The sequence below is a fragment of the Scyliorhinus torazame genome, chromosome 21 (genome assembly GCF_047496885.1).
Source record: "Scyliorhinus torazame isolate Kashiwa2021f chromosome 21, sScyTor2.1, whole genome shotgun sequence".
NCBI classification, from domain to species: domain Eukaryota; kingdom Metazoa; phylum Chordata; class Chondrichthyes; order Carcharhiniformes; family Scyliorhinidae; genus Scyliorhinus; species Scyliorhinus torazame.
Window position 1 is genome coordinate 8,764,493 of NC_092727.1, and position 24,950 is coordinate 8,789,442.

At 48.8% G+C, this 24,950-nt stretch overlaps 1 protein-coding gene across 5 annotated transcripts; it reads left to right on the forward strand.

The window, feature by feature from the left end:
• The first annotated feature begins 5,112 nt into the window (after positions 1 to 5,112).
• On the forward strand, positions 5,113 to 24,033 carry LOC140398144 (transmembrane protein 25). Of its 5 annotated transcripts, none has more exons than XM_072486457.1 (9): positions 5,113 to 5,542; positions 7,736 to 7,845; positions 9,140 to 9,465; positions 13,845 to 14,135; positions 14,786 to 14,917; positions 16,812 to 16,845; positions 19,189 to 19,310; positions 20,214 to 20,306; positions 21,142 to 24,033. In XM_072486457.1, the coding sequence occupies exons 3-9, from the start codon at positions 9,243 to 9,245 to the stop codon at positions 21,213 to 21,215; spliced, it is 969 nt and encodes a 322-aa protein (XP_072342558.1). In that variant the 5' UTR covers positions 5,113 to 5,542; positions 7,736 to 7,845; positions 9,140 to 9,242; the 3' UTR covers positions 21,216 to 24,033. The 5 variants fall into 5 exon arrangements, with proteins under 5 accessions (XP_072342558.1, XP_072342554.1, XP_072342555.1 ...); XM_072486453.1 differs by having other exon boundaries at positions 9,154 to 9,465; XM_072486454.1 differs by having other exon boundaries at positions 9,154 to 9,465; positions 19,192 to 19,310.
• Positions 24,034 to 24,950: the final 917 nt, after the last annotated feature.

The window sequence follows — 24,950 nt, forward strand, 5'->3', positions numbered from 1 at the left end:
ACTTACATAGCTGAATGCGCATCTGGCAATGATTGAGCAATAAAGTTGCAAAGTATTATATCACGACATTGGTGGACCGGGTGCCGGTATTCATCAGCGACACTTTCACAAGGTGCAGCACAGAAAAGTAACAAAACGAATGGACACTTAATTCATGATGGGAGAGTTAGGTGAGGCCAACAGCTCACTCAAAATTGTGTTCTTAATAAGATTCCTGAGGTGCAAGAACAAAAATGAATTTTAACAAAGGCGCTTGGCTTTCTGATTTCCTTTTGCTGGTTTTCATTTAACGGATGAATCCCAAACGTTGATTTTAATAATCTTTTATTGTCACAAGTATGAAGTTACTGTGCATAGCCCCTAGTCGCCACATTCCGGTACCTGTTCGGGTAAGCTGGTACTGGAATTCAACCTGCTGGCCTTGTTCTGCATCACAAACCAGATGTCTAGCTCACTGAACTAAACCAGCTCTTCCTTGTCTATCTTTGAACCGCACAAGGCAGTTGGGCTTTTTTAATGTCCACAGCCACTGTTCTTTCTCTGATCAAGGTTTTGGGCCCCCTTTCCGGAAATCTCTGTGGCTGCCAGTCAAATGATGTCTGTCTAAACTCCTGTGAGTGCCATGCGATCGGTTCCTACTTAGAGGTTCTATTCGTTAGAATTTCTTTTCATTAGTTTATGGGATGTGGGCGGTGCTGGCTGGGCCAGTGTTTATTGCCCATTCCTGAGGGCGTTTAAGGGTCAACCCCATTGCTGTGGGTCTGGAGTCACATAATAATAATCGCTTATTGTCACAAGTAGGCTTCAATGAAGTTACTGTGAAAAGCCCCTAGTCGCCACATTCCGGCGCCTGTTCGGGGAGGCCAGTACGGGAATTGAACCCGCGCTGCTGGCCTTGTTCTGCATTACAAGCCAGCTGTTTAGCCCACTGTGCTAAACCAACCCCACGTTGGCCAGCCCAGGTAAGGACGACAGATTTCCTTCCCTAAAGGGCATTGGTGAACCAGATGGGTTTTTTTTTTAAACGACAATTAACAATGGGTTTTATTGTCATCTTTGGACTTTGAATTCCAGATTTTTTTGTTGTTGAATTCAAATTTCACCGTCTGCCGATGCTGATGGGATTCGAGCCCGGCTCCCCCGGCAATGACTATGGGTCTCTGTAATGCTAGTCCAGCGACAATGCCACTACGTCACAGCCTCCCATAGAGTGATTTCAATGGTCAAGTTGAGTGCGGAGTAAAGAGGAAGCTTTTTTGTGTGAACATTAGAAGCTAAACCGCGAGAATCAAGACAGCAAAAAAATACGGCCTTTGCAAAGACACCACATACCACAGTATACTGCCAAGACTGTCAGAGCTATAAAGGCCAGGAGGCCACAAATAAATAAAAGATTAGCGTCTGTATTGCACACAGTAGCAAAGAGTTGATGGTTGACAGATCAGAAGCATAGAAATGCATTGAAGGATGCCAATCAGCCCATCGAGTTTGCTGGCTCCTTCAACGAGTAATCCAGTTAGTCCCATTGACCCACTCGTTCCCTGCAACATTTCTTTTCTCCAAGTATTTACTCAATTCTGTTTTTTTCTATGTCTGCCATCCAAATCCTAACCATTTAGCGCATTAAAAAAAAAATCTCCCTCGTGACACATCTGGGTTCTTTTGCCAATCACTTTAATTCTGTACCCTCTGATTCTCACCCCTTCGCCACCAGAAATAGATTCCCCTTATTTGCTTGCACTAAACATTTCCTTTATCATCGTTAGGATATCGCACAGAGATTTCAAACACGGTTTCATTGTGGGCGGCACGGTAGCATAATGGTCAGCACTGTTGCTTCACAGCGTCAGGGTCCCAGGTTCAATTCCCGGCTGGATCACTGTCTGTGCGGAGTTTGCACGTTCTCCCCGTGTCTGCGTGGGTTTCCTCCGGGTGCTCCGGTTTCCTCCCACGTGTCCAGAAAGACATTTTATTCGGTAAATTGGACATTCTGAATTCTCCCTCAGTGTACCCGAACAGGCGCCGGAGTGTGGCGACTAGGAGCTTTTCACAGTGACTTAATTGCAGTGTTAATGTAAGCCTACTTGTGACAATAAAAGATTATTATTGTGGTGAGGGATAGTTACAACCATGTGCAGCCCAAGGTAAACCTGTAAGTATAAGGAAAGAATCTTGATTCCCACCCATAATTAGAGCATCCCTGTAGAGATCTACCATGCGGATCTAGTGGCACTTGCGAACATTAAAACTCAGTAGAAATTTGAGTTAACACTTCTCAGGTGCAAATAAGAATCATTTTATTGACTCATAGTTGATTACAATTGAGAATCATTTAAATCTTATTCTCTAATAAGCCCAGCTAGCAAAAGGACTCAAAGAGAAGCAATTTGTAGACAGTATAACTTTCAAATAATACAGAAATGATTTTCTTGCTTACGACAAAACAGATTGCATTTACTTCAAAAGTCAGAGTTGGAAAGTGAAAGTATGAAAGATAGAGACAGTGAGTAGTTAGGTAAAGTATAGATTGATTCTGGAATGGAAAATGGCCGTACAGTCTATCATGGTTATACTAGATCATATCAGTCTTTCGCCATCTATCTACACCCCTATGTAATCCTAATTGGTTAGGGTTAGAATCAAATAAGTTTGATTTGATGGTTAGCTGTCTGTCTTTAATGTGCAACATTAACTTGAAATGTTTCATAAATGAATTCTTGTATGTGTTATGGAATGCGATTCTGTGCCGTTATCGCAAGCAGCTTGGACTGGTTTCTTGCTGACTTGACTGTCAGGGCAATAGCGCCTTTAGGTAACTGCGCCGTTGCTATGGTGTTGTCATGGGGCCTGCCCTGTCCTTGGACTGCTTAGTGTCACATTATCTTGCAAATGTATTTGTTAGCTGAATAAGAATGCCGTTTTAATCCATAATGAATTATGCTGTTTCTGCGTTCCGTTGAACCTATGTTTTAAAATGACCTGAGGTTATGAGAGTGCTGAAATCCTTAATTTAAAATGGGTAAAAGCTGGGGTTTGATATTTACGCTATTACCTATCAGGTGTGTTAGAAAATAGTTGGTTTCTACAATCCCGCCTTCCTTTCCCCTTAATGGTAGCCCAGGAAGACCTTTGCGAGTCGGATTGGTTTGGACGACATGGAGAAAATACTGGTGATGATTCAATACTGTAGGACAGTTCCATCAATAACTTACTAGTCAATGTGTATTGGAGTTTGTTGTTTAAAAGCACTCGAGTCTGAATCACTCGGATGTTGTTGTTGACCCTTCATTGTCACCATAGCAACAAAAAATCTGCTAACACTGAATGTAATTTATTGATTTCTCTGTGGGATTTAGACAGATTCGATCACCGCAGAAATAGCTTGGGTCTATGACAAGGAGAGTGTGGGGTCTTTCAGGGTGGATGCAATATGGATTCAATGACAGATCCCACCCCCTTATCCCGTCATCGCATGGAAGACAAATTCTTCTATGAGTCACCCGGGTCTACATCAAGTGTGGGGATTAATAATAATAATCTTTATTAATAATAATACTAATCTTTATTGTCACAAGTAGGCTTGCATTAACACTGCAATAAAGTTACTGTGAAAAGCCCCTAGTCGCCACACTACATCCCCTGTTCGGGTACACAGAGGGAGAACTCAGAACGACCAATTCACCTAACAAGCACGCTTTCGGGACTTGTACGAGGAAACCAGAGCACCCGGAGGAAACCCCCACAGACACGGGGGAGAACGTGCAGACTCCGCACAGACGGTGACCCAAGCCGGGAATCGAACCTGGGAGCCTGGAGCTGTGAAGCCACAGTGCTAACTACTGTGCTACCGTTGAGAGAGAGAGAGAGAGAGGAAACAGGAGGAAGTGATTGTTGGTGAAGTGACTTCACCTCTGTGTCCGCCCAGCTGCTGCTGCTGGAACCCTCCAAGCCGCAGTTACCTCCAGCCGTGACAATTCCAACCCACTCCTGATTGGCCTCCCACACTCTGCCCTCCCTAAACCTGAACTCTGCTGCCCACGCCTTAACTCGGTGCAAGTCCCGTTCCCCTGTCAGCCCTGTGCTCGCTGACCTACATGACCCCTGGTCAAGAATTCTTGTCCTTGTTTTTGAATCTCTCCATCGCCTCATTCTTCCCTCCCTCTGTATCTCCTCCAGCCCCACAAACCTTGGAGATATTTGCACACCTTTATTTGTGGATTCAATTATAGTTGCTCCACCATTGGTGGCTTTGCCTTCAGTTTTCTCGGGTCCACACCCTGCCTTTCCTCCTTTAAGCCACTCCTTGAAATGTACCTCTGACCACACTTTTGGTCACCGACCTAACATTTCCTCATGTGACTCGGTGTCGTACTTTGTTTGTAATGATCCTGTGAATCGCCTTGCAATGTTTTATCATGCTAATGGAATTATTTAAATCTAAGCTGTCATTGTAGGAATGAGGGGGTGACGTGGTGGGGCATAGATCAGGGGCGAGTGCAATTGCAACCCCTCCTGGAGTCTTCAGGATTTAAAGCTGAATTTTCAGCGCTCATATGTAAGAAAAATACCCCCCCCCCCCCGAAAGTACACCCTATTTAGGCCCACTCCCCTACCCCTATCCTTGTAACCCAGTAACCCCATCTCACCTTTTGGACACGAAGGAGCAATTTAGCGTGCCCAATCGACCTAACCTGCACATCCTTGTACTGTGGGGGGGGGGGGGGGGGAGAACCGGAGCACCCGGAGGAGAAAGTGCAAAGTCCACACAGACAGCCACCCGAGGCCGGAATGGAACCCGGGTCCCTGGCGCTGGGAGACAGCAGTGCTAGCCACTGTACCGCCCCGTGTCACGGAGGTGTTAAAATTAGAAAGTGCATTTACTTCAATAAAGTGCTTGTTTATAAGTTGTAAAACAATAAACTGGAAAGTCTGTTTGACTGACGATCAGGAATCACCCAATTGGGAAGTCACCGAGCCTTTGGGAGGGTGGGTTCAGCAAGGGTAGGTGGGGTTTGATCAGTGGGGACGGGGGGTGGGGCGGGGGGGGGGAGTGCGAGTGGCATTTTGAGGAAAGTGGGTCATGTGATTAAACGTCTTGGAATATGTCCAATCTGAACTGGCAACCTCTTGAGAGAGAGAGAGGGGCAGGGGGAAATGATGCGTCCTGACAGTGTGAGAAATCTGAGGGCAGTGCTTGTGCGAGAGGATTCGGAGCTGAGGGGGGGGGGTTGGGGCGATAGTTCAATATTTATTGTACCTCTGCGGGTAGCTGTCTGCTCATCATGGGCACAGGATTAAAAACACAGTCTGACGGAGCATAAGAATCTGCAGATCCGGGCTTGATTGTGTGTGCCTGAAGGCCACTCCTGCACTGCAGCACGTCAGTGAGAGCGAAGGAGCAGCTGTGATGCCACACAAACAACGGGACAGGAGGAGGATGCCTCATGGTTAAAGAGCAGGAATTGTCTCCGAATGCCACATCCCGGGTTAATTGAATCAAACACGATGCCGTCAGCCTCTCTCCCTGGAATATCACTCAGAGGTAGGCCTGTTTCAAATAGTCCCTGCTTTCCTATAAATCAGGTACACCTCACTCCTGCGGTGTTGCAATTAGGAATTGGCACATAATAGATTCACTTTCAATGCGATGCCTGGTTATCCATTTGATAAAGATGCCCTGGCAAGGCCAAACTGTCAGGGCAAGGATGCTGTCTGCTCCAGACATTTATATCCAACAGACGTCCGTATAGGAGCCTTGGGCATGTATGTTGGTGGGTTTATGTATTGCAGATTGGGTCGATATGGTTCTTGGCGCTTTGCCAGGAGACAGTGCCAGCTTGGACTGCTGGGTTCCTCTCTCGTTAGTCCAACACCCCCCCTCCTCCCAAACCCGTTGCAGAGGTGAGGTAGCCCTCATGGAGGAGAGGGAGGGGGCCGGAGGGGGAGTATTCTTAGTGGTTGCAAAATCCAGTTCATGGTTACTCCAGGTGACTTGGATACATTTCATTTTGAGGATGAGTTGCGTTTGGCCTTTGCCATGTCACTAAGGTGATTATTCAGCTTGTACACGCTCCCTGGTATTCCTACCAGGCTGTGCACTGAGCTTGAAGATATAGAGACACTGGAGAAGGCACATTGAGGATTTACAGGAATCAGGAAGGTTATTAATATCAGGAAAACTGAACAGGCTAGGGGCACTTTTGAGAATAGAGGAGTGAGGGATGATGTGATAGAGACGTGAATATTATGAAGGGGATTGTGAAGATATTTCCACTTCTCGAAGAATCCAAAATTAGGGGCTATAATGTAAGAATCGGGAGAAAGGTCCTTACTCAGGGGATGGTTTAAATGTGTAATTCGTTACCATACGGAGTAGTTGAAGTCACTAGCACCAGCTGCATTTAAGTGTAAGCTTTATGGGGGGAATGGAATAGATAGAAGAGGAAGAGGCGTGGGAAGGAGAACATATGGGGCATAAACACTGGCATAGACTGTTGAATACTTTTGCTGAATTAGACATGTTGGATTTCAGAGCTAGAATGAATAAGTTCAGGAGCCCCTTCAGGGACATCTCGCCCCTAGCGTATCATCTCTGAGTCTTGGTGTTAAATATTGTTCGATCACGCTCCCATGAAGGACCTTGAGATAGTTTATTATATTAGACGGTGCTATTATGAAAAAAAAAGACTGCCATTTATTTAACCCCTTTCACAACCCGCAGTGCTTTCAAAATGCTTTCTGGCCAATGAAATTAGTTTGAATTGCGGTCAGTGTTGAACACAGCAGCCAATTTACACACAGCGAACTCCCACAAACACCAGGGTGATCATGACCATGTGATGTTGATTGAGGGATTAATATTGTCCAATATCATTTCAAAATAGTACCCCAAAATCTTTTTACATCCAGTGAAGAAGCAAATAATAATAAAGGGGCCTCAGTTGAAAGATTCTTCTGAAAGATGGCACCTCTGGCAGCGCAGCATGTCATGATCTGCAGACATGTACATAATGAGATACAAACAGTTAGCTAATGAATAATGAGAACAGGAGATAACCAATCAGCAGGCGGAACACTTGGGGGTGGTTTCCCACTATAAAAGGCACGAGGCACTCACACTCCGCCTCTTTCCACTGGTGACATCTACAGTGTGAGTCAGGGTGTCCATATCATATAACTCCTACAGCACGTGGCTAAGAGCTAGTCTGGTTCAGTCAGACAGATTAATCACACTAGGTTAGTAGAGAGTCGAACTCACAGAGGATTGAGCTAACTGTGTGTGGCAGGTTCAATAAACCATATTGAACTAACTTCAAGGTGTGGAGTATCTCTCCGGTAAAGCTGCATCCAGTTGCAGCCCGTGTTATCTTGCTGTGCTTAACACGACACAGCACTTAGTCAGTCATGTCGGCATAGATCCTGGTGCTCAAACGTTTCAGAGCACTTAGCCATTGGGCTATTGAATAGCGCAACTTTACAGAATAAAACCATTAACACACAACCCTTCCCGTTAAATCTTAAAACATTCCTCTCCTCCCTATACCCTCATTCTCTTGAACTCCTATTCAGGGCATTGCAGTCTGTGGGATCTTTCTGTGTGCAAACTGACGGTCCTGTTCCCTAAATAACAGCAGCGACTACGCACTGGAATGACACGACAGGTGCTGTATAAATGCAGGTTCTTTCTTTTACTTTGGGAAGCAGCTGATGATTTTTTTTGTTGGTCCAATTCCAGGGATGATGTAATGAAAACAGGAGAGCAGCCTCCCAACATGAGAGTGGCTGGATGTGACAATGTGGTGGGAGCCTTCCTACTCCTGCAGCTTGAGACCTACGTTCGATCAGGTACTTCAGCGTGTGGCACTGGTTAGATGTGCATTCTTTCTAGATTTAGTACTTTTATCTCCTTTCCCTGAACGTGCCCAGGTCGTCGTAAGCAACTGCTCCGGTAAACTCGGGTGCAACTTCCAACACCCGTACAAGACAACCAGTGGTAAATACATACCCTCTCCCCACCATCTCTACTGTAATGTACAGACTGGGACTCTACTCTCGCACAGAGACAGCTGAGTGGCGATCAAATTGAGGTCTTTAAAATTCTGAAAGTGTTTGATGGGAGGGGAGATGTTTCTGTGATATTCTCTGTTGTGTCCCTCAAGATGGCTAAAAGTTGTAGTGCTGACAAAGAACATCCAGCTATGTATTTCAAACAAAGCTAGTTTAAAATGATTCGCACACCTTACTAAGTAATAGCTAAGAAAATAACAGCATTAAATCTTTGCTATAGAAATCTATAATATCTAACAATGCTGTCTAATACAATGAACAACCTAGCTCAACCTGCCACTAACACCTTCTCCCAGAATCCCAGGAGTCTCAGTATATTTATATGAGTATTCTGTGGTGCCACGTAGTGTTGAGAGACACAAACTCATCTTGTTAACCCTTTACACTCCTTACATTATACATATCACAACAGTTTCCAGTTGTGGGAGAGTCCAAACCTTGGGGGGCCATCAATACAAGCAAGTCACTAATAAATCCAGTAGGGAATTGAGAGAAACCTTTTCATCCGAAGTGTGGTGAAAATGTGGAACTCGCTGTCACAGGGAGTAATTGGGCCAAATAATATGAGGGTATGTAAGACGCAACTAGAAAAACACATCAGAGAGAAAGAATTCAAAGAAGCTGATAGGGTGAGATCAAGTAGTGTCGAAGGAGGCTTGTGTGGCGATGCACCAGCTGGGCAGAATGGCCTGGGAGTGTATCTGCAAGTTCCATGTGGGTCACTTGGCCTGTGAATTAGCTATCTCAGTCCGTGACGCCGTGCGTCAGTGCCTCATAGACTCGAAAAGCTGAAGGACCACCAAACTTTCTGATTGTTAGACTACGACCCAAACCACTCCCCACTCCTCCAACAGGCACTGTATTGGATGTTAGCTAACAGTGCAATTTGACTGGGCCATGATGCCCCATGGGGGCAGCTTCCTTTCCCCCTGCACCAGGATCTGAATAATCTCTTGGTTACTGGGTTCACGCATGAAGAATGGCTTCATAGTGAAGTGCCTATTGCCACAAAACTATCCCCCAGCAAATGTTGAGGGGTTCTGAGTTTGCTACTCTTTTTACTGGTATTTAGTATTTTGGTTACAGAGATCGCCGAGCCATTTCCTTTGATTAACGGGCGCCCTCAACCTGTTGTCACCTTGGAGGAAAATGCTACCAAAGAATTTACCTGCAGGATGGACGGCTGGAAGTCGGTGCCGGTTGTTACCTGGTACCTGAACGGCAAAAAGCAGCCAAGTAACCAGACCATGCTGATTCCCGACTCCAGCGAGACTAACAACCAGAGCTTCAGCACCTTTGTCATTACCACCCATAGGAAGGACAAGGAACTCAACTGCTCAGCCACTGACCCTGTCACCGGGAGAACCCAGAACGCCAGTGTGATCCTCAATGTGCAGTGTGAGTATCAAGAACACCCAAAGAACAAAGAAGCGTACAGCACAGGACCAGGCCCTTCGGCCCTCCAAGCCTGTGCCGAGCATGCTGCCCTTCTAAACTAAAATCTTCTGCACTTCTGGGGTCCGTATCCCTCTATTCCCATCCTATTCATGTATTTGGCAAGATGCCCCTTAAACGTCACTATCGTCCCTGCTTCCACCACCTCCTCCAGCAGCGAGTTCCAGGCACCCACTACCCTCTGTGTAAAAAAACTTGCCTCGTACAGCTCCTCTAAACCTTGCCCCTCGCATCTTAAACCTATGCCCCCTAGTAATTGATCCCTCTACCCTGGGGAAAAGCCTCTGACTATCCACTCTGTCTATGGCCCTCATAATTTTGTAAACCTCTATCAGATCGCCCCTCAACCTCCGTCGTTCCAGTGAGAACAAACCGAGTTTATTCAACCTCACCTCTAGCTAATTCCCTCCATACCAGGCAACATCCTGGTAAATCTCTTCTGCACCCTCTCTAAAGCCTCCACATCCTTCTGGTAGTGTGGCGACCAGAATTGAACACTATACTCCAAGTGTGGCCTAACTAAGATTCTAAGGTTCATCATCAGACCCCCTGCCCACCACCATCAACGAAACCCCCTCTCCATCCAAAGGTGTTTCCCAGGAGTGATGATCAGACTGTTTGACATGGAGACACATTTGGAGATACTAGGACAGGCCAAATAGGTAGGTTTTCAGAGAAGTCTTAAAGGAGTAAAGAGAGGAGAGGTTTAGGGAGGGGAAAATCCAGAGCATTTCCCCAGGGATTTTTCTTTTTCCTGAAGCTGTAGCCAGTCTTAAGGGATAAATAGTATTCTAGGAACAGACAAGATCATTCAGCTCATTGAGTCTGTTTCATTACCTGAACTCTAAACATCTAAAAATCCGGCATGCAAAAATAATGAACCTCAGCTCTGAAATTTTCAATTGACCCCCACAGTTTTTGAGTGGAGAGGGGTCTTTGATTGATGAAGCGCTTCTCGACACCACTCCTGAATGGCCTGGCTCTAATTTTAAGGATCCAGCCCCCTTCTCAATCCAGCCCCCTTCTCAATCCAGCCCCCTTCTCAATCCAGCACCTTCTCAATCCCGCCCCCTTCTCAATCCAGCCCCCTTCTCAAACCCGCCCCCTTCTCAAACCCGCCCCCTTCTCAATACAGCCCCTTCTCAACCCAGCCCCCTTCTCAATCCCGCCCCCTTCTCAACCCAGCCCCCTTCTCAACCCAGCCCCCTTCTCAACCCAGCCCCCTTCTCAATACAGCCCCTTCTCAATCCAGCCCCCTTCTCAATCCCGCCCCCTTCTCAATCCAGCCCCCTTCTCAATCCAGCCCCCTTCTCAACCCAGCCCCCTTCTCAACCCAGCCCCCTTCTCAATCCAGCACCTTCTCAATCCCGCCCCCTTCTTAATCCAGCCCCTTCTCAACCCAGCCCCCTTCTCAACCCAGCCCCCTTCTCAACCCAACCCCCTTCTCAATCCAGCCCCTTCTCAATCCAGCCCCCTTCTCAACCCAGCCCCCTTCTCAACCCAGCCCCCTTCTCAATCCAGCCCCTTTCTCAACCCAGCCCCCCTTCTCAATCCAGCCCCCTTCTCAACCCAGCCCATTCTCAACCCAGCCCCCTTCTCAATCCAACCCCTTTCTCAACCCAGCCCCCCTTCTCAACCCAGCCCCCTTCTCAACCCAGCCCCCTTCTCAATCCAGCCCCTTTCTCAACCCAGCCCCCCTTCTCAACCCAGCCCCCCTTCTCAATCCCGCCCCCTTCTCAACCCAACCCCCTTCTCAATCCAGCCCCTTCTCAACCCAGCCCCCTTCTCAACCCCGCCCCCTTCTCAACCCCGCCCCCTTCTCAACCCCGCCCCCTTCTCAACCCAGCCCATTCTCAACCCCGCCCCCTTCTCAATCCCGCCCCCTTCTCAACCCAGCCCATTCTCAACCCAGCCCCCTTCTCAATCCAGCCCCTTTCTCAACCCAGCCCCCCTTCTCAACCCAGCCCCCCTTCTCAACCCAGCCCCCCTTCTCAACCCAGCCCCCCTTCTCAACCCAGCCCCCCTTCTCAACCCTGCCCCCTTCCTCAACCCGGCCCCCTTCTCAATCCCGCCCCCTTCTCAATCCCGCCCCCTTCTCAATCCCGCCCCCTTCTCAATCCCGCCCCCTTCTCAATCCCGCCCCCTTCTCAACCCAGCCCCCTTCTCAACCCAGCCCCCTTCTCAACCCAGCCCCCTTCTCAACCCAGCCCCCCTTCTCAACCCGCCCCCTTCTCAACCCGCCCCCTTTCTTCAACCCGGCCCCCTTCCTCAACCCGGCCCCCTTCCTCAACCCAGCCCCCCTTCTCAACCCGGCCCCCTTCCTCAACCCAGCCCCCCTTCTCAACCCGGCCCCCTTCCTCAACCCGGCCCCCTTCCTCAACCCGGCCCCCTTCCTCAACCCGGCCCCCTTCCTCAACCCGGCCCCCTTCTCAATCCCGCCCCCCTAGAGATACAGGCCAACATTCCGTCAGCCTTTGTGATTAATTTTCATACCTGTCTTGTTTGCTTCTTTCCTGGGATGTGGGCAATGCTTCATTAGTTGTACATCCCTCATTGCCCTTGAGGGTCAACCATGATGCTGAATCCTGGAGCCTCATGTCGGATAGAATGGGTAAGTGCGGTTAGTTTCTTTTCTGAAAGGATATGAACGAACCAGGTGAAGTTGGTATTTGGTGAATTGTCTGTATGGATCCCATCATTTAGAAAATATTCTGATCTTTCCCGGCTGGAACCGTGTAGGGTGTATGGAACCTCCTTAAAGTCATACGATTTAATTGCCATCCTTTGTTCAATCCCACGTCGACGCTACCACCAAGAAAGCACAACAGCGCCTATACTTCCTCAGGAAACTAAGGAAATTCGGCATGTCCACATTGACTCTTACCAACTTTTACAGATGCACCATAGAAAGCATCCTATCTGGCAGCATCACAGCCTGGTATGGCAACTGCTCGGCCCAGGACCGCAAGAAACTTCAGAGAGTTGTGAACACAGCCCAGTCCATCACGCGAACCCGCCTCCCATCCATTGACTCCATCTACACCTCCCGCTGCCTGGGGAAAGCGGGCAGCATAATCAAAGACCCCTCCCACCTGGCTTACTCACTCTTCCAACTTCTTCCATCGGGCAGGAGATACAGAAGTCTGAGAACACGCACAAACTGACTCAAGAACAGCTTCTTCCCCACTGTCACCAGACTCCTAAATGACCCTCTTATGGACTGACCTCATTAACACTACACCCTGTATGCTTCACCCGATGCCAGTGCTTTTGTAGTTACAGTATATATATTGTGTTGCCCTATTATGTATTTTCTTTTATTCCCTTTTCTTCTCATGTATTTAATGATCTGTTGAGCTGCTCCAGAAAAATACTTTTCACTGTACCTCGGTACACGTGACAATAAACAAATCCAATCCAATCCAAATAATTAGGAGTTTGCATGTGTTAAATTGGGACTCTGGAGTCTGGACATGCAGTTAATTAGTTGTAATTTTTAAAACAAAGTTGGATTATATTTGTTGCTCCAGACGGGTCTGCCATTTTGCTGGTCCGAGCCACGCTGGGAGTATCACCGACCAGGAGACCAGCTCCAGCCATCCACTGGGACCTGATGATGAGGCATTTGAACTCAGGAATGGATTTCCCATTGAAACCACTCCACCGGGCAACCCGCGAGTGGGGGTGGGGTGGGGGTGCACTGCCGGTGGGAACAGAGAGTCCCGACGGTGGGAAAATTCCGGCTATAATGTAGACTTGGCAAGGCCCTGGACTCTCGCTTCTTTATTCTTGGGTCTCAGCCAATGCCAGGGTAGCGAGAACTCGCCACACAAAAGCCAAATACTGCAGTTGCTGGGAATCTGAAATAACATAAAATGCTGGAAAGAGTGAGCAGACGGAGGGAGAAACAGAGCTGATGATTCACGTCTGTGATCTGAACCTCGATCCCAGGTTGTGATGAAAGGTCATCGACCTGAAACATCAACACTGTTTCTTTCAGCCCTGACCGCACATCCACGCATCTCCAAACATCTCATCACTCCACCGTTCAGCTGCCTGGGCCATAAGCGCTAGAATTCCCTCCTTAAATCTCTCCTTCTGCCCACCTTTCTGTCCTCCTTTACGCCATTCCTTAAATCTGCCTCTTTAATCCAGCCTTTGGCTAACCGTCAGGTTGTCTCCTCCTTTGACTTGGTGTCAGTCTGTGTCTGATCTGGCTCCTGTGAAGTTCCTTGAGAGGGAGACGTCTTTGTGAATACAGGTTGCTCCTGGTGTTATGTCACTAAATGAGATTTCTTGTCCTTTCTGTAATCTTTCCCCAGTCAAACCTGAAGTTGTCCGGATGGATGCTGAGTACAAGGAACGCAACGACTCGGGACTGTTCCTCGTGCTGTTTGTCTTGGTTCACGCGAACCCTCCGGCCGCTATTACCTGGGTTGACGAAAGTGGCAGTGTAATTGTCAACACCTCCAACTTCATGATTCTGGACACCAAGAGCTACCCTTGGTTGACCAATCACACGGTCCACGTGCAGTTGTCCAGCTTGGCCAAGAACTACTCCTTCACTGCCGGCAATGAGTTTGGCGTGACCAACTCCTCCATTTCTTTACCAGGTAAACCATGGAAGATCCACTGTTGGTTTCGTAGCTCATTTCGGAACTATTCCAAAGCCCTGGATTTGAGGGTATGAAGAGATTCGGAGCTCAGGCAGGGAAATTAAGTTGAGGTGGCAATCAACAACGATCTCATTGAATGGTGGAGCAGGTTTAGGGCCTGAATGGCCTCTTCCTGTGCCAAGTTATACCACGAGATTTCAGCATTCACCCATTCTAGCTTGAAGTCCTACTTTGGAAGCTTGGTCACATGATCGAGGTGGGCACTCCCAGGACAATACTGAGGTAGTGCAGCACTGTCGGAGGTGCCGTCTTTCAGATTTTAACCCGAGGCCCTGCCTACCATCTCAGATGGGCACAAAAGATTCCACGGCACAATATTGAATTGGATTGAATTGAATTTGGCTCAATCAACTTTAATTTAAAAAATGCTTATCTGGGTCATGACCCCCCATTGCTGTTTGTGGGAGCTTGCTATGCACAAATATGGGCACATTTCCTACACTACAACAGTGTTTTCAGTTTAGAATAAACTGCAAAGTGCTTTGGGACGTCCTGAGGATGCGAAAGGCGCCATGTAAATGCAAGTCTTTCATTCTGCTGCGGAGATGACTTGTGCAAACACTTGGTCATTCTCTCTCCCCTTCCAGGCTTCCTCCATTCCCGTGTCGAAGTGCCTGTTATGGTAATCCTTCTCGGGGGAGTAGTCGGACTCGTTTCCATCCTACTCTTGAACATTATCGTGTTGTGTGCTGTGTACCGGAGGAAGAAGGAGAGAGCAGGTAAAACCCCGGCTGGGTTATTGCAATGGGTGGCTGGGTTAGCCGGTTGTTGTAATGATGGTGGTGTCGTTGCAGCTGCCTCCCTCCTGCTCAACAAAGCAGGGCTGGGGACAGTTGTTGCACAAAAGTTCACGGCTGCTGCTCTTTGCTGTTTACCCTTCAGGGTGATTTATAATGCATCTGGGCAGAACCTGAACTGGAACGGCCAATACCGTGGCTACACAAACAGGTCAGAGGCTGGGAATTCTGCAGAGTAACTACACCCCCCCCCCCCCCCACCCCCTGACTCCCAAAGCCTGTCCACTGTCTACAAGGGACAAGTCAGGAGTTTAGTGGAATACGGTTCATTTATCTGGATAGAGGAAGCTCCAACAACACCCAACATGCTCAGCACCATTCAGGATAAAACACCCTCTTGATTGGCACCCAACATATCACTTTAGATATCCACTCCTTCCACTACCGATGCACAGTGGTAATGGTGTGGACCACTTACACGATGCACCAACTGGACGGCACCTTCCAAACACACGGCTTTCGCCACTGAGGACAAGGAGCATAGGAACAGCATCACATGTTCCCCTCCAAGTCACTCTCCATCCTGACTTAGAACTATATCGCTGTTCCTTCACTGTCGCTGAGCCAAAATCTTGCAATTCATTCTGCAACGGTACTATGGGTGTATCTACACCACCCAGACAGCCGGCGTTCCCAGAATTCGGCACACCAGCCCCTTTTCAAGGGCAATTAGATAATCAGTCATAGTCCACAAAGGACCATAAGCATCACTCTCCAGTAGAGAGAGTCAATTGATTAAATAACTTGATGGGCACCCACTCCACAAGTATGGGGCAAGGCAAGAAGGCAGCCACAGTGATAGATGGATTGAACCCATGCTGATGGCATCGTTCTGCATCGCATTTAGACAAATGAGCCACTGGCAGTTCAGGATGGGCAATAACCGCTGGCCTTGCCAGTGATGCCCACAACCCACGAATGATTCTTTTTAAAAATTGAGAAGTTATCGGAAGCATATTGGTTAGCACTGTTGCTTCACAGCGCCAGGCTTGGGTCACTGTCTGCACGGAGCCTGCACGTTCTCCCCGTGTCTGCGTGGATTTCCTCTGGGTGCTCCGGTTTCCTCCCACAAGTCCTGAAAGACGTGCTTGTTAGGTGAATTGAACATTCTGAATTCTCCCTCGGTGTACCCGAACAGGTGCCGGAGTGTGGCGACTAGGGGCTTTTCACAGTAACTTCATTGCAGCGTTAATGTAAGCCTACTTGTGACACTAATAAAAGATTATTGTTAAAAGACGCCTTTGTTGAGCATCCTAAACCGTGTCCCTTTCTCCCTGTCATGCCCAAGCCAGAGACCAAGAGAGTGTTAGCGAGTTTATGGAATGCTCAAACAGTGCAACACGTAAAGAGGGTCTGAGTCGCCTCCGATCTGTGCGAGCTTTTTCGAAGTGAAATCCAATTACTCCCACTCTGCGGCTCTGTCCCTTCAGTTTTCCACCTTCACGTATTTATCCAGTTCCCTTTCGAAAGCATCTGTACGCAACACCCCATCAGAAAGTGCATTCCAAATCCTGACCACTCCTAGCTTAAAATCCTTTCGCATCCCCCCCCCCCCCCCCCCATCCTTCTTCAAAGTAGCGCCTTCTACGCTCTCCTGTGAGAGCAGACAAAGCCTTGGTCTGAAGCTCATTGGAAAGACAGCACCTCCAACATTGCAGCACCCCCCCCAGCACTGCAGTGAGTGTCAGCCTCGGGTTTCTAACCCAAACCTACAGTCTCCGGACTAGGGTTAGAAAGCTACACACCCAGCCACAGCTGGCAACTTGGAATCGATTGACCCTGATCACAATTGATATTTTTTATTATTCTGTTCCAGATGTAAAACCCAGACCTGACTCAGCCGTCCAGAGGTAAATGATCCACTCTGTTTTATTCTAATGGTTGCTTTTAGTTTGTGGTTTCACACCTTTCTCGCTCTTCTGTTGGATTCTGAACCTTAGTTGTATCTACACGTTCCCATGACTGTAATCAACGTGTCCAATCTCAGTTTAGATGAACCCTTTTGCCAATCAATGTCTCACTCCCCCTGCTGCCGATATACTAACTTGTACGCAGTCCCGTTCACCCAGCAGCCCTCTGCTCTCTGGCCTCGCAAACTCATGGGGACACCACCACCTGGAGGTTCCCCTCTCAACCTCACACCATCCCGACGTGGGAATATATTGCCGTTCCTCCACTAAATAAAAGCAAATTACCGCGGATGCTGAAATCTGAAACCAAAAGAGAAAATGCTGGAAAATCTCAGCAGGTCTGGCAGTAGGTCGTGGGTAGCACAGTGGTTAGCACAATTGCTTCACAGCTCCAGGGTCCCAGGTTTGCTTCCTGGCTTGGGTCACTGTGCGGAGTCTGCACGTTCGCCCCGTGTGTGCGTGGGTTTCCTCCGGGTGCTGCGGTTTCCTCCCACAGTCCAAAGATGTGCAGGTTAGGTGGATTGGCCATGATAAATTGTCCTTAGTGTCCAAAATTGTCCTTAGTGTTGGGTGGGGTTACTGGGTTATGGGGATAGGGTGGAGGTGTTGACCTTGGGTAGTGTGCTCTTTCCAAGAGCCGATGCAGACTCAATGGGCCGAATGGCCTCCTGCACTGTAAATTCTATGAAATCTGTAGGGAGAGATAAGAGCTAACGTTCTGAGTCCGGATGACCCTTTGTCAAAGCTCCGTCCCTCCATCGTCGCTAGATCACAATCCTGGAACTCCCTTCCTAACCACACAGTGGGTGTACCTACACCACATGGATAGCAGCGGTTCAAGAAGGCAGCTCTCCACCACCTTCTCCAGGGCAATTAGGGATGGGCAATAAATTCTGGCCTAGCCAGCGACACCCCATCAAGTAAATTAAATGGGCTCACGGCAAACTCCCCCATTCCCCCCAACCCCTCGGTATCTCTGTAATCTCCTCCAGCTCCACATCCCTCCAAAATCTCTGCCATCCTCCAATTCTGGCCTCTCATGCATCTCTCATTTGAACTCCTCCACCATTGGTGGCCTGTGCCCTCCGCTCAGGAATTTCCACTTTACCCACCTCTATCTTTCCACCTTGTTCTCCTTTAAGATGCTCCTTAATTGATTAAGCTTTTGCTGTCCTGCACCAGTATACGGTTTGGCAGTGCCACGTTGTGTTGGACCAGTCCTGTGAAGCACCTTGGGACACTTTTTTGTGTTGGACACCGAGGGCTGGATTCTGGGGTCCCCCGACTCCGGGTTTCTTGGCGGTGCAGAGGGAGCATAAAATCCCAATGGCCAGAGAATTCTGGCCGATGTATAAATTGTTGCTGTAGAGTCACTGGGTGGCGATCAGGGGTGGGAACACTATCTGATGTCTCACCCTCGATCGGAGTCCAACCTGTTGCCAGGGCTGAGATCAGTTAACACCACTTGGTCTGAAAATCAAACATGTGGGGCTGGATTCTCCGTCCCGCCACTCCACGTTTCTGTTTCACCCCGACGGCGGGATTCTCCGTCACGCTGGCTGGTCAATGGGGTTTCCCATTGCGGGGCAGCCCCCATGCCGTCGGGAAACCCCCAGGCTGCCGGGGAAATGGAGCATCCCTCCGGCGGAGAATCCAGCCCGTGATCTTCCTGATGTACAACAGAAAGAGAGGAACAGGAATAGGCCGTTCAGCCCTTCAAGCCTGTTTCTCCAATCAACAAAATCATGGCTGACCGTTTCCTACTTTCCTAAGCTATCTCCATATCCCTTATTGTTGAAACATTTGATTGCGTTCATTCTTGAATAGACAATGCCTGAGCAGCCAGGGTCTGGGTGAATGTCAATGATTCACAACACGTTGAGTGAAGAATTTTTCCTCATCTCAGTCCGACACAGTCAGGAGGAAGGAGCAGTGCTCCGAAAGCTAGTGATTCCAAACAAACCTGTTGGACTTTAACCTGGTGTTGTGAGACTTTCCTACTGCACACAGTCAGGACCTTGTTCTGTGATTCTGCCCCCGTGTTCTAGACTCCACAGCCAGGGGGAAACCACACCCAAACCCTTTCAAGGCCTCTTAAGGTTTTTATACATTTCAATGCGGTTGTCTCTCATTCACCTAAATCCCAGAGAATATGGACCCATTCAGCTGAATGCCATTGGCAGAGTCCGAGGAAGAGATAACACAGGAGCACAATGTAAGACAAACAAAACCACTCGGGCAAATCCACTTCTTCCATAAAATGTCTGCTCCTTTTTGTTAAAGCAGTGAATCCACAAATGTTAAATGTGACGACGCAGAGATTCCGAGGGAGAATATCTCTCTCCAGTCAAACCTGCAGCTGCATCAGAATCAGGGCACTAATGATTTGAACCTACCGTCCGCCGGTAAGTCATCTTCTGATTCTTCAGTGAAATTCCTCTGATGTTCATTTGTTTGTATTTATTTTAAGGTAATGTGTAAATCCGTCAATTCTTGGGGTGCGGTGGGTAGCATCTCTACCGCTGGGCCAGGATCTCTGGATTCTGGCCCCACTTTGGGACTTCAAGGCCACGGAAGGTGCGTCCATAACGCGACCAAGCAGGTTGATTATCAGGCTGTAAGCCCTTCCGATGCGCCTGTTGTTAGGTGGTCCAGGGAGGGAGAGTTTCCTGGTCAGCCGTACTGCAGAGGGCGACAGCGAGCCACTGCAGTACTTTACCAAGCATAACCCTGAACCAATCCTGGAGACCCCCCAGTGTAGCCGGAAAGCGATATTCCCCCCGTCGGGAATTGAACCCGGGATTTGTCAGCGGGAGTGCCGACTCCTAACCACCATACCCCCAGGGTCAGGTCAGGTACTGACCGTCCAGCAGACAGAAGGGGATAGATTTTAAGGAGGAAGGAGAGGCTGAGGGAGAAAATTCCAGAGCGTGGGGTTCAGACAGCTGGAGGCACAGCTGCCAATGGGGGAGCGATTAAAATCGGGTGTTGTAGGAGCCGGAATTAGTGGAGTTCAGAAATCTCCAAGGGCTGTAGATTCCAGAGTTAGGGAGGGGCAAGGCCGTGGAGGGTTTGGAAAATGAGAAGAAGAATTTAAAAATTGAGATGTTGCCAGATTGGGAGCAAACGTAATGGGTGTTGGGGGAATGGGCTTTGCTTATGTGTCAGGATTCAAAGTTTTTATGCGTTTGATTTTCTCTCTTTTTTGGAATTTATTTCCAAAACGGAAAGGAAGAATGGTATGAGCTGTGGAGTTTGGATATTCCTGAGTCTAGACTAACTGCACCATTGCTTTCTGCTGTAACCAGAGGCTAATGGAGCATCGAAGCATCCGTCTGAAAACCAGGCAGCTTGTGATGAGCCGTCAGATCAGGAAAACTTTCCTGCCGTGGACCCCAGAGGTAATAATTTTCACAACATGACCCTCAATCCTCTCCAGTCTGTCATCGATGTCTCCAGCGACCATCCCTTTTACAATAACAAGGGAATCTGATCCCTCACCTACTTTTAACAGTCCATTATCGAGCTCCCAGGATACACCAGAGAAAAGCAGGAAATGTTGGAGAGATTCGACAGGTCTGGCAGCATCTGTGGAGAGTGAACAGAGTTAACGGGCGCGATCTACCGACCGTCCTGTCCCAATGGGAGTGCGGCGTGGCCAGGAGATCCCGGGTGCAGCCACCCACGGGCTTCCTGACAACCGTGACGCCTTGCCGGATCAGGAACCCGGCCACAATAGGCACGACCAAGTCACGCTCATGCAAGTAGGCCTTAAACTTAATTACGGCCTACTTCCCCTGTATCTACTAGCCTCCCGGGATCTACCAGCCTCCCCAGCGAGGCCGCAGGCAGGCACCACTCAGTCCTGGTCCATGCACCTGGGGGGCGGGGGGGGTCTCCCAGGCCAGCTGAGGGCCCTAGGTGGCCAGGGATAGTGCAGGGTGGTCACCTGGACTTCCCCCTGGAATGCGGGCATCTTGGCACAGCTACACTGGGGGGTCTCCAGGAGTGTTAATATTCACAGGGGAGTCTCCGGGAGTGTTAATATTCACAGGGGAGTCTCCGGGAGTGTTAATATTCACAGGGGAGTCTCCGGGAGTGTTAATATTCACAGGGGAGTCTCCGGGAGTGTTAATATTCACGAGGGGGGTCTCCCGGAGATCCTGCCTGCTGCTTTGCTGGGATATTGTCTGGAGTTGGTCACCTGATTCTCTTTTTCTGTTTATTTTTCTGCAGAATCTGTTCGATTTCCAATGTACGGATATATCTACAAAGTCTCCAGTATGAGCAGTGATGAGATCTGGCTTTAAATGCTTTGTCCCTTTGCTCAGGCCTTTGACTGAAGAAAGGTCCCCATGAATGTCGGGGTTCAGCTCCCAAACCATGTGAAACAAGTCAGTTTCCAACCCACCGGAAACATCCCCAGTTCCCCCCATCATCATGACCCATTCACCTGGGACATGCTGTGGCCTGAAACTGACACAGCAAGTTAATGATTGACTATAGCACAAGTCGCACCCCAATGGCACAGTTTTCTTAACCATCGTCCCTTAACATAGTGACATTTGTGCCACACAAGTGCCAGGCAATGGCTGTATCCAACCAGATGGAATTTAACCACCACCCCTTCATATTAAACAGCATTGCCATTGCTGAAACCGACACCACCCATCAAACCCCATCAACATGCTGGGAATTACCATTGAACAGGACTAACCATAAATACTGTGGCTACAAGAGCAGGTCAGAGGCTAGGAATCTTGTGGCGGGTAACTCACCCGCTGACTCCCCAAAGCCTGTCCACCATCTACAAGGGACAAGTCAGGAGTGTGATGGAATACTCCCCCCTCTCCTGGATGAGCGCAGCTCCAACAACACTCAAAAAGCTCAACATCATCCAGGACAAAGCAGTCCAGTTGATTGGCATCTGAAAAACCACTCCCTAAACCACATCACCACCAACATACAGTGGCAGCCGTGTGTACCATTTACAAGATGCACTGCAGGAACTCGCCAAGGTTCCTGAGGCAGCACCTTCCAAACCCACCACCGCCACCATCTAGAAGGACAAGAGCAGCAGATACCTGGAGGTTCCCCTCCAAGTCACTCCGACTTGGAAATATAGCGCCGTTCCTTCACTGTCACTGGGTCAAAATCCTGGAACTCCCTCCCTAACAGCACTGTGGCTGTACCTACACCACAGGGACGGCAGCGGTTCAAGAAGGCAGCTCCCCACCACCTTCTCGAGGGAAATTCGGAATGGGCAAAAAAATGTTGATTATGCCAGCGAAGCCCCTGAGCTAATAAAGGAGTGTCGTAAGGCACCTCACAGGAGAGTTACCAAACAAAATTTGACTGAGTGACTAAGAAGGTGTTAGGACCGGAGACCAAAAGGTAAATAAGGAGCGCCCCTATTGTGAATTACTTTTCTCTTTGCCTAGTTCTTCAGGTGGCCGAGAGCACTCCCGCTTCCAGCTGACCCCTTCCTTGTTTGTATCACCCTCCTGCTTTGTGCCCCTCTCCCCCGATGGCTCGGTTCAAACTGCGAACTCCACGAGGGATTGCGGCTATGAACGTGCGTTGACCATTCAATGGCACAGAATCAAAAATAATAAATTAGTGCGGATAATCAGGTTTTGTTTCAAATGGCCATTCTCCGGGAGTGAGCGTCGCTGGCAAGGCCAGCATGTATTGCCCGTCCCCAGTTGTCCTGAGAAGGTGATGAAGAGTTATTACAACACAAGAAGAGGCCCTCGGCCCAACGTCTCCATCAGCCGGTCATTGTCGTGGGTTTGATGATATTGAATGGCTTGCGAGGCCGCTTCGAGAAGAGGAGAACTTGCCTTTCTGCAGCTCCTTTCAAACCCCCAGGCTGCCTCAAAGCACTTTACAGCCATCAAATACTTTTGGAGTGTAGGCAATGTTGTAATGGATGGAGGGGGTGGGGGGGGAGTTATTGACAACTCCATGGATATATGAGGCCTCCCAGAATGGATCAACCTCCTTCATCTATGGAGTACATTAGACGAGGGATTGAGGAATGTAGAGTAAGAGAGGCCAATGTTTGAAATAAGGGAGTAATGGATGGGGTGGTGCGGTGGTTAGCATTGCTGCCTCACCGTGCCAGGGATCTGGGTTCGATTCCGGCCTTGTCTGTGTGGAGTTCGCACCTTCTCTCCGTGTCTGCGTGGGTTTCCTCCGGGTGCTGCGGTTTCCTCCCACAGTCCAAAGATGTGCAGGAGAGGTGATAAATTACCCCTTAGTGTCCAGGCATGTGTCGGTTAGGTTACAGGGGTTGGGTGGGAGACTGGACCTGAGTGGGGTGCTCTCTTGCAGATTCGATGGGCCGAATGGCCTCCTCGTGCACTGCAGGGATTCTCCGATACCGAGCCTGTTAGCCCCTCGGAAGGATAGAAACCTCAGCGGCTCTGAGGTCGTGGAAAACGGAACGCAAATCTTGATTTGAAAACAATGCGAGGATGCAGGAATAGAGGGAGAGAGAGAGAGAGAGGGGGAAGGAAATTCTAAAGAGCATTGACCAGAGTGGGTTTCAGTCAACCAGAGATGAGAGACAGGGTTTGGAGGGGGGAGAAGGAAATATGTCCTTCCTGCAAATTTCCAAAAGGCTGGCTTCCAGCAGAAAGAGATTGAGGAAAACGGGACTAGGGGTGGGGGTCTCTTTCGGAGGGTAGGTGCAGTGTCGATAGGCCGAATGGCCTCCTCCTGCACTGTAGTGATTCTATATTGGTAAATCACTCTTTCCGTTCCAGTATCTGTGCTTAGGGTAATGCAATTAAAGGGGGCATTGGGGTAAAATGAGGAGTTTGAGAGGGGCTTTAGGGACAGATTTGGGACCGGGGAGGGGGAGGGGGTAATACCAATCCTTGAAATTTTGACCTACATAATCAGCTTTGCACTTTTATCTTCGTCTCGTGATGGACTTATGATGGAAATGGGAAATGTTATTGAGGAACTGCATGCAATATTACAAAGAGCAGGTTTGAGAATGACAATGCTGAATAACTAACAGACCTGCTTAACAAGCTGCTGATCACAGTATTCCTATTGTTTAACGGTGCAATATTGTATCTCTTTGTTTTATACGTGATATAAAAATGATGCAGGTAATCTGGGTCTATTTTCTGGTCTAATTGAATGTGATGCATTGATCCTGGGCAGTCAGTGGCGATATGCGTATTATTCCCAAGACATCCGACACCTCTAACATCCACCACCGACGCACAGTGGCAGCCGTGTGTACCATCGACAAGATGCACTGGAGGAACTCACCAAGGCTCCTTCGACAACCTTCCAAACCCACGATCACCATCATCTCGAAGGACAAGAGCAGCAGATACCTGGGAACCCCACCACCTGGAGGCTCCCCTGCAAGCCACACGCTGTCCTGATTTGGAAATATATCGCCATTCCTTCACTGTCGCTGGGGCAACATCCTGGAACACCCTCCCTAACAGCACTGTGGGTGTACCCACACCACATGGACTGCAGGTTCAAGAAGGCAGCTCCCCACCACCTTCTCAAGGGTGATTGGGGATCGTCTAGCCAGTGATACTCAAATCCCGTCAAATAATTTTTTAAATTCCAGATAGTGTCTTAGATTTGCTCCAATAGACTATACAAGTAGAAATATCTTCTCAACGTTTACTTTTTCATAATTTTAAAGAGCTTAATAGGCTCCTTTCTAGAGAAATGTGCCCAACTTGTTAACAAAGAACATAGTGCAGGAGGCCATTCGGCCCATCGAGCCTGCACCGACCCACTTAAGCCCTCACTTCCACCCTATCCCAATAACCCCTCCTAACCTTTTTTGGTCACTCAGGGCAATTTATTATGGCCAATCCACCTAACCTGCACGTCTTTGGACTGTGGGAGGAAACCGGAGCACCCGGAGGAAACCCACACAGACACGGGGAGAACGTGCAGACTCCGCACAGACAGTGACCCAGCGGGGAATTGAACTTGGGACTCTGGCACTGTGAAGCCACAGTGCTAACCACTGTACTACTGTGCTGCCCTAACCTTTC

Coding starts and splice junctions, on each gene's coding strand:
- LOC140398144 (XM_072486453.1), top strand. CDS start 7,746: ATGAAAACAGGAGAGCAGCCTCCCAACATGAGAGTGGCTGGATGTGAC. Junction 16,846..19,188: donor CCTGACTCAGCCGTCCAGAG/GTAAATGATCCA, acceptor TTTTTGTTAAAG/CAGTGAATCCACAAATGTTA. Junction 19,311..20,213: donor TTTGAACCTACCGTCCGCCG/GTAAGTCATCTT, acceptor TGCTGTAACCAG/AGGCTAATGGAGCATCGAAG.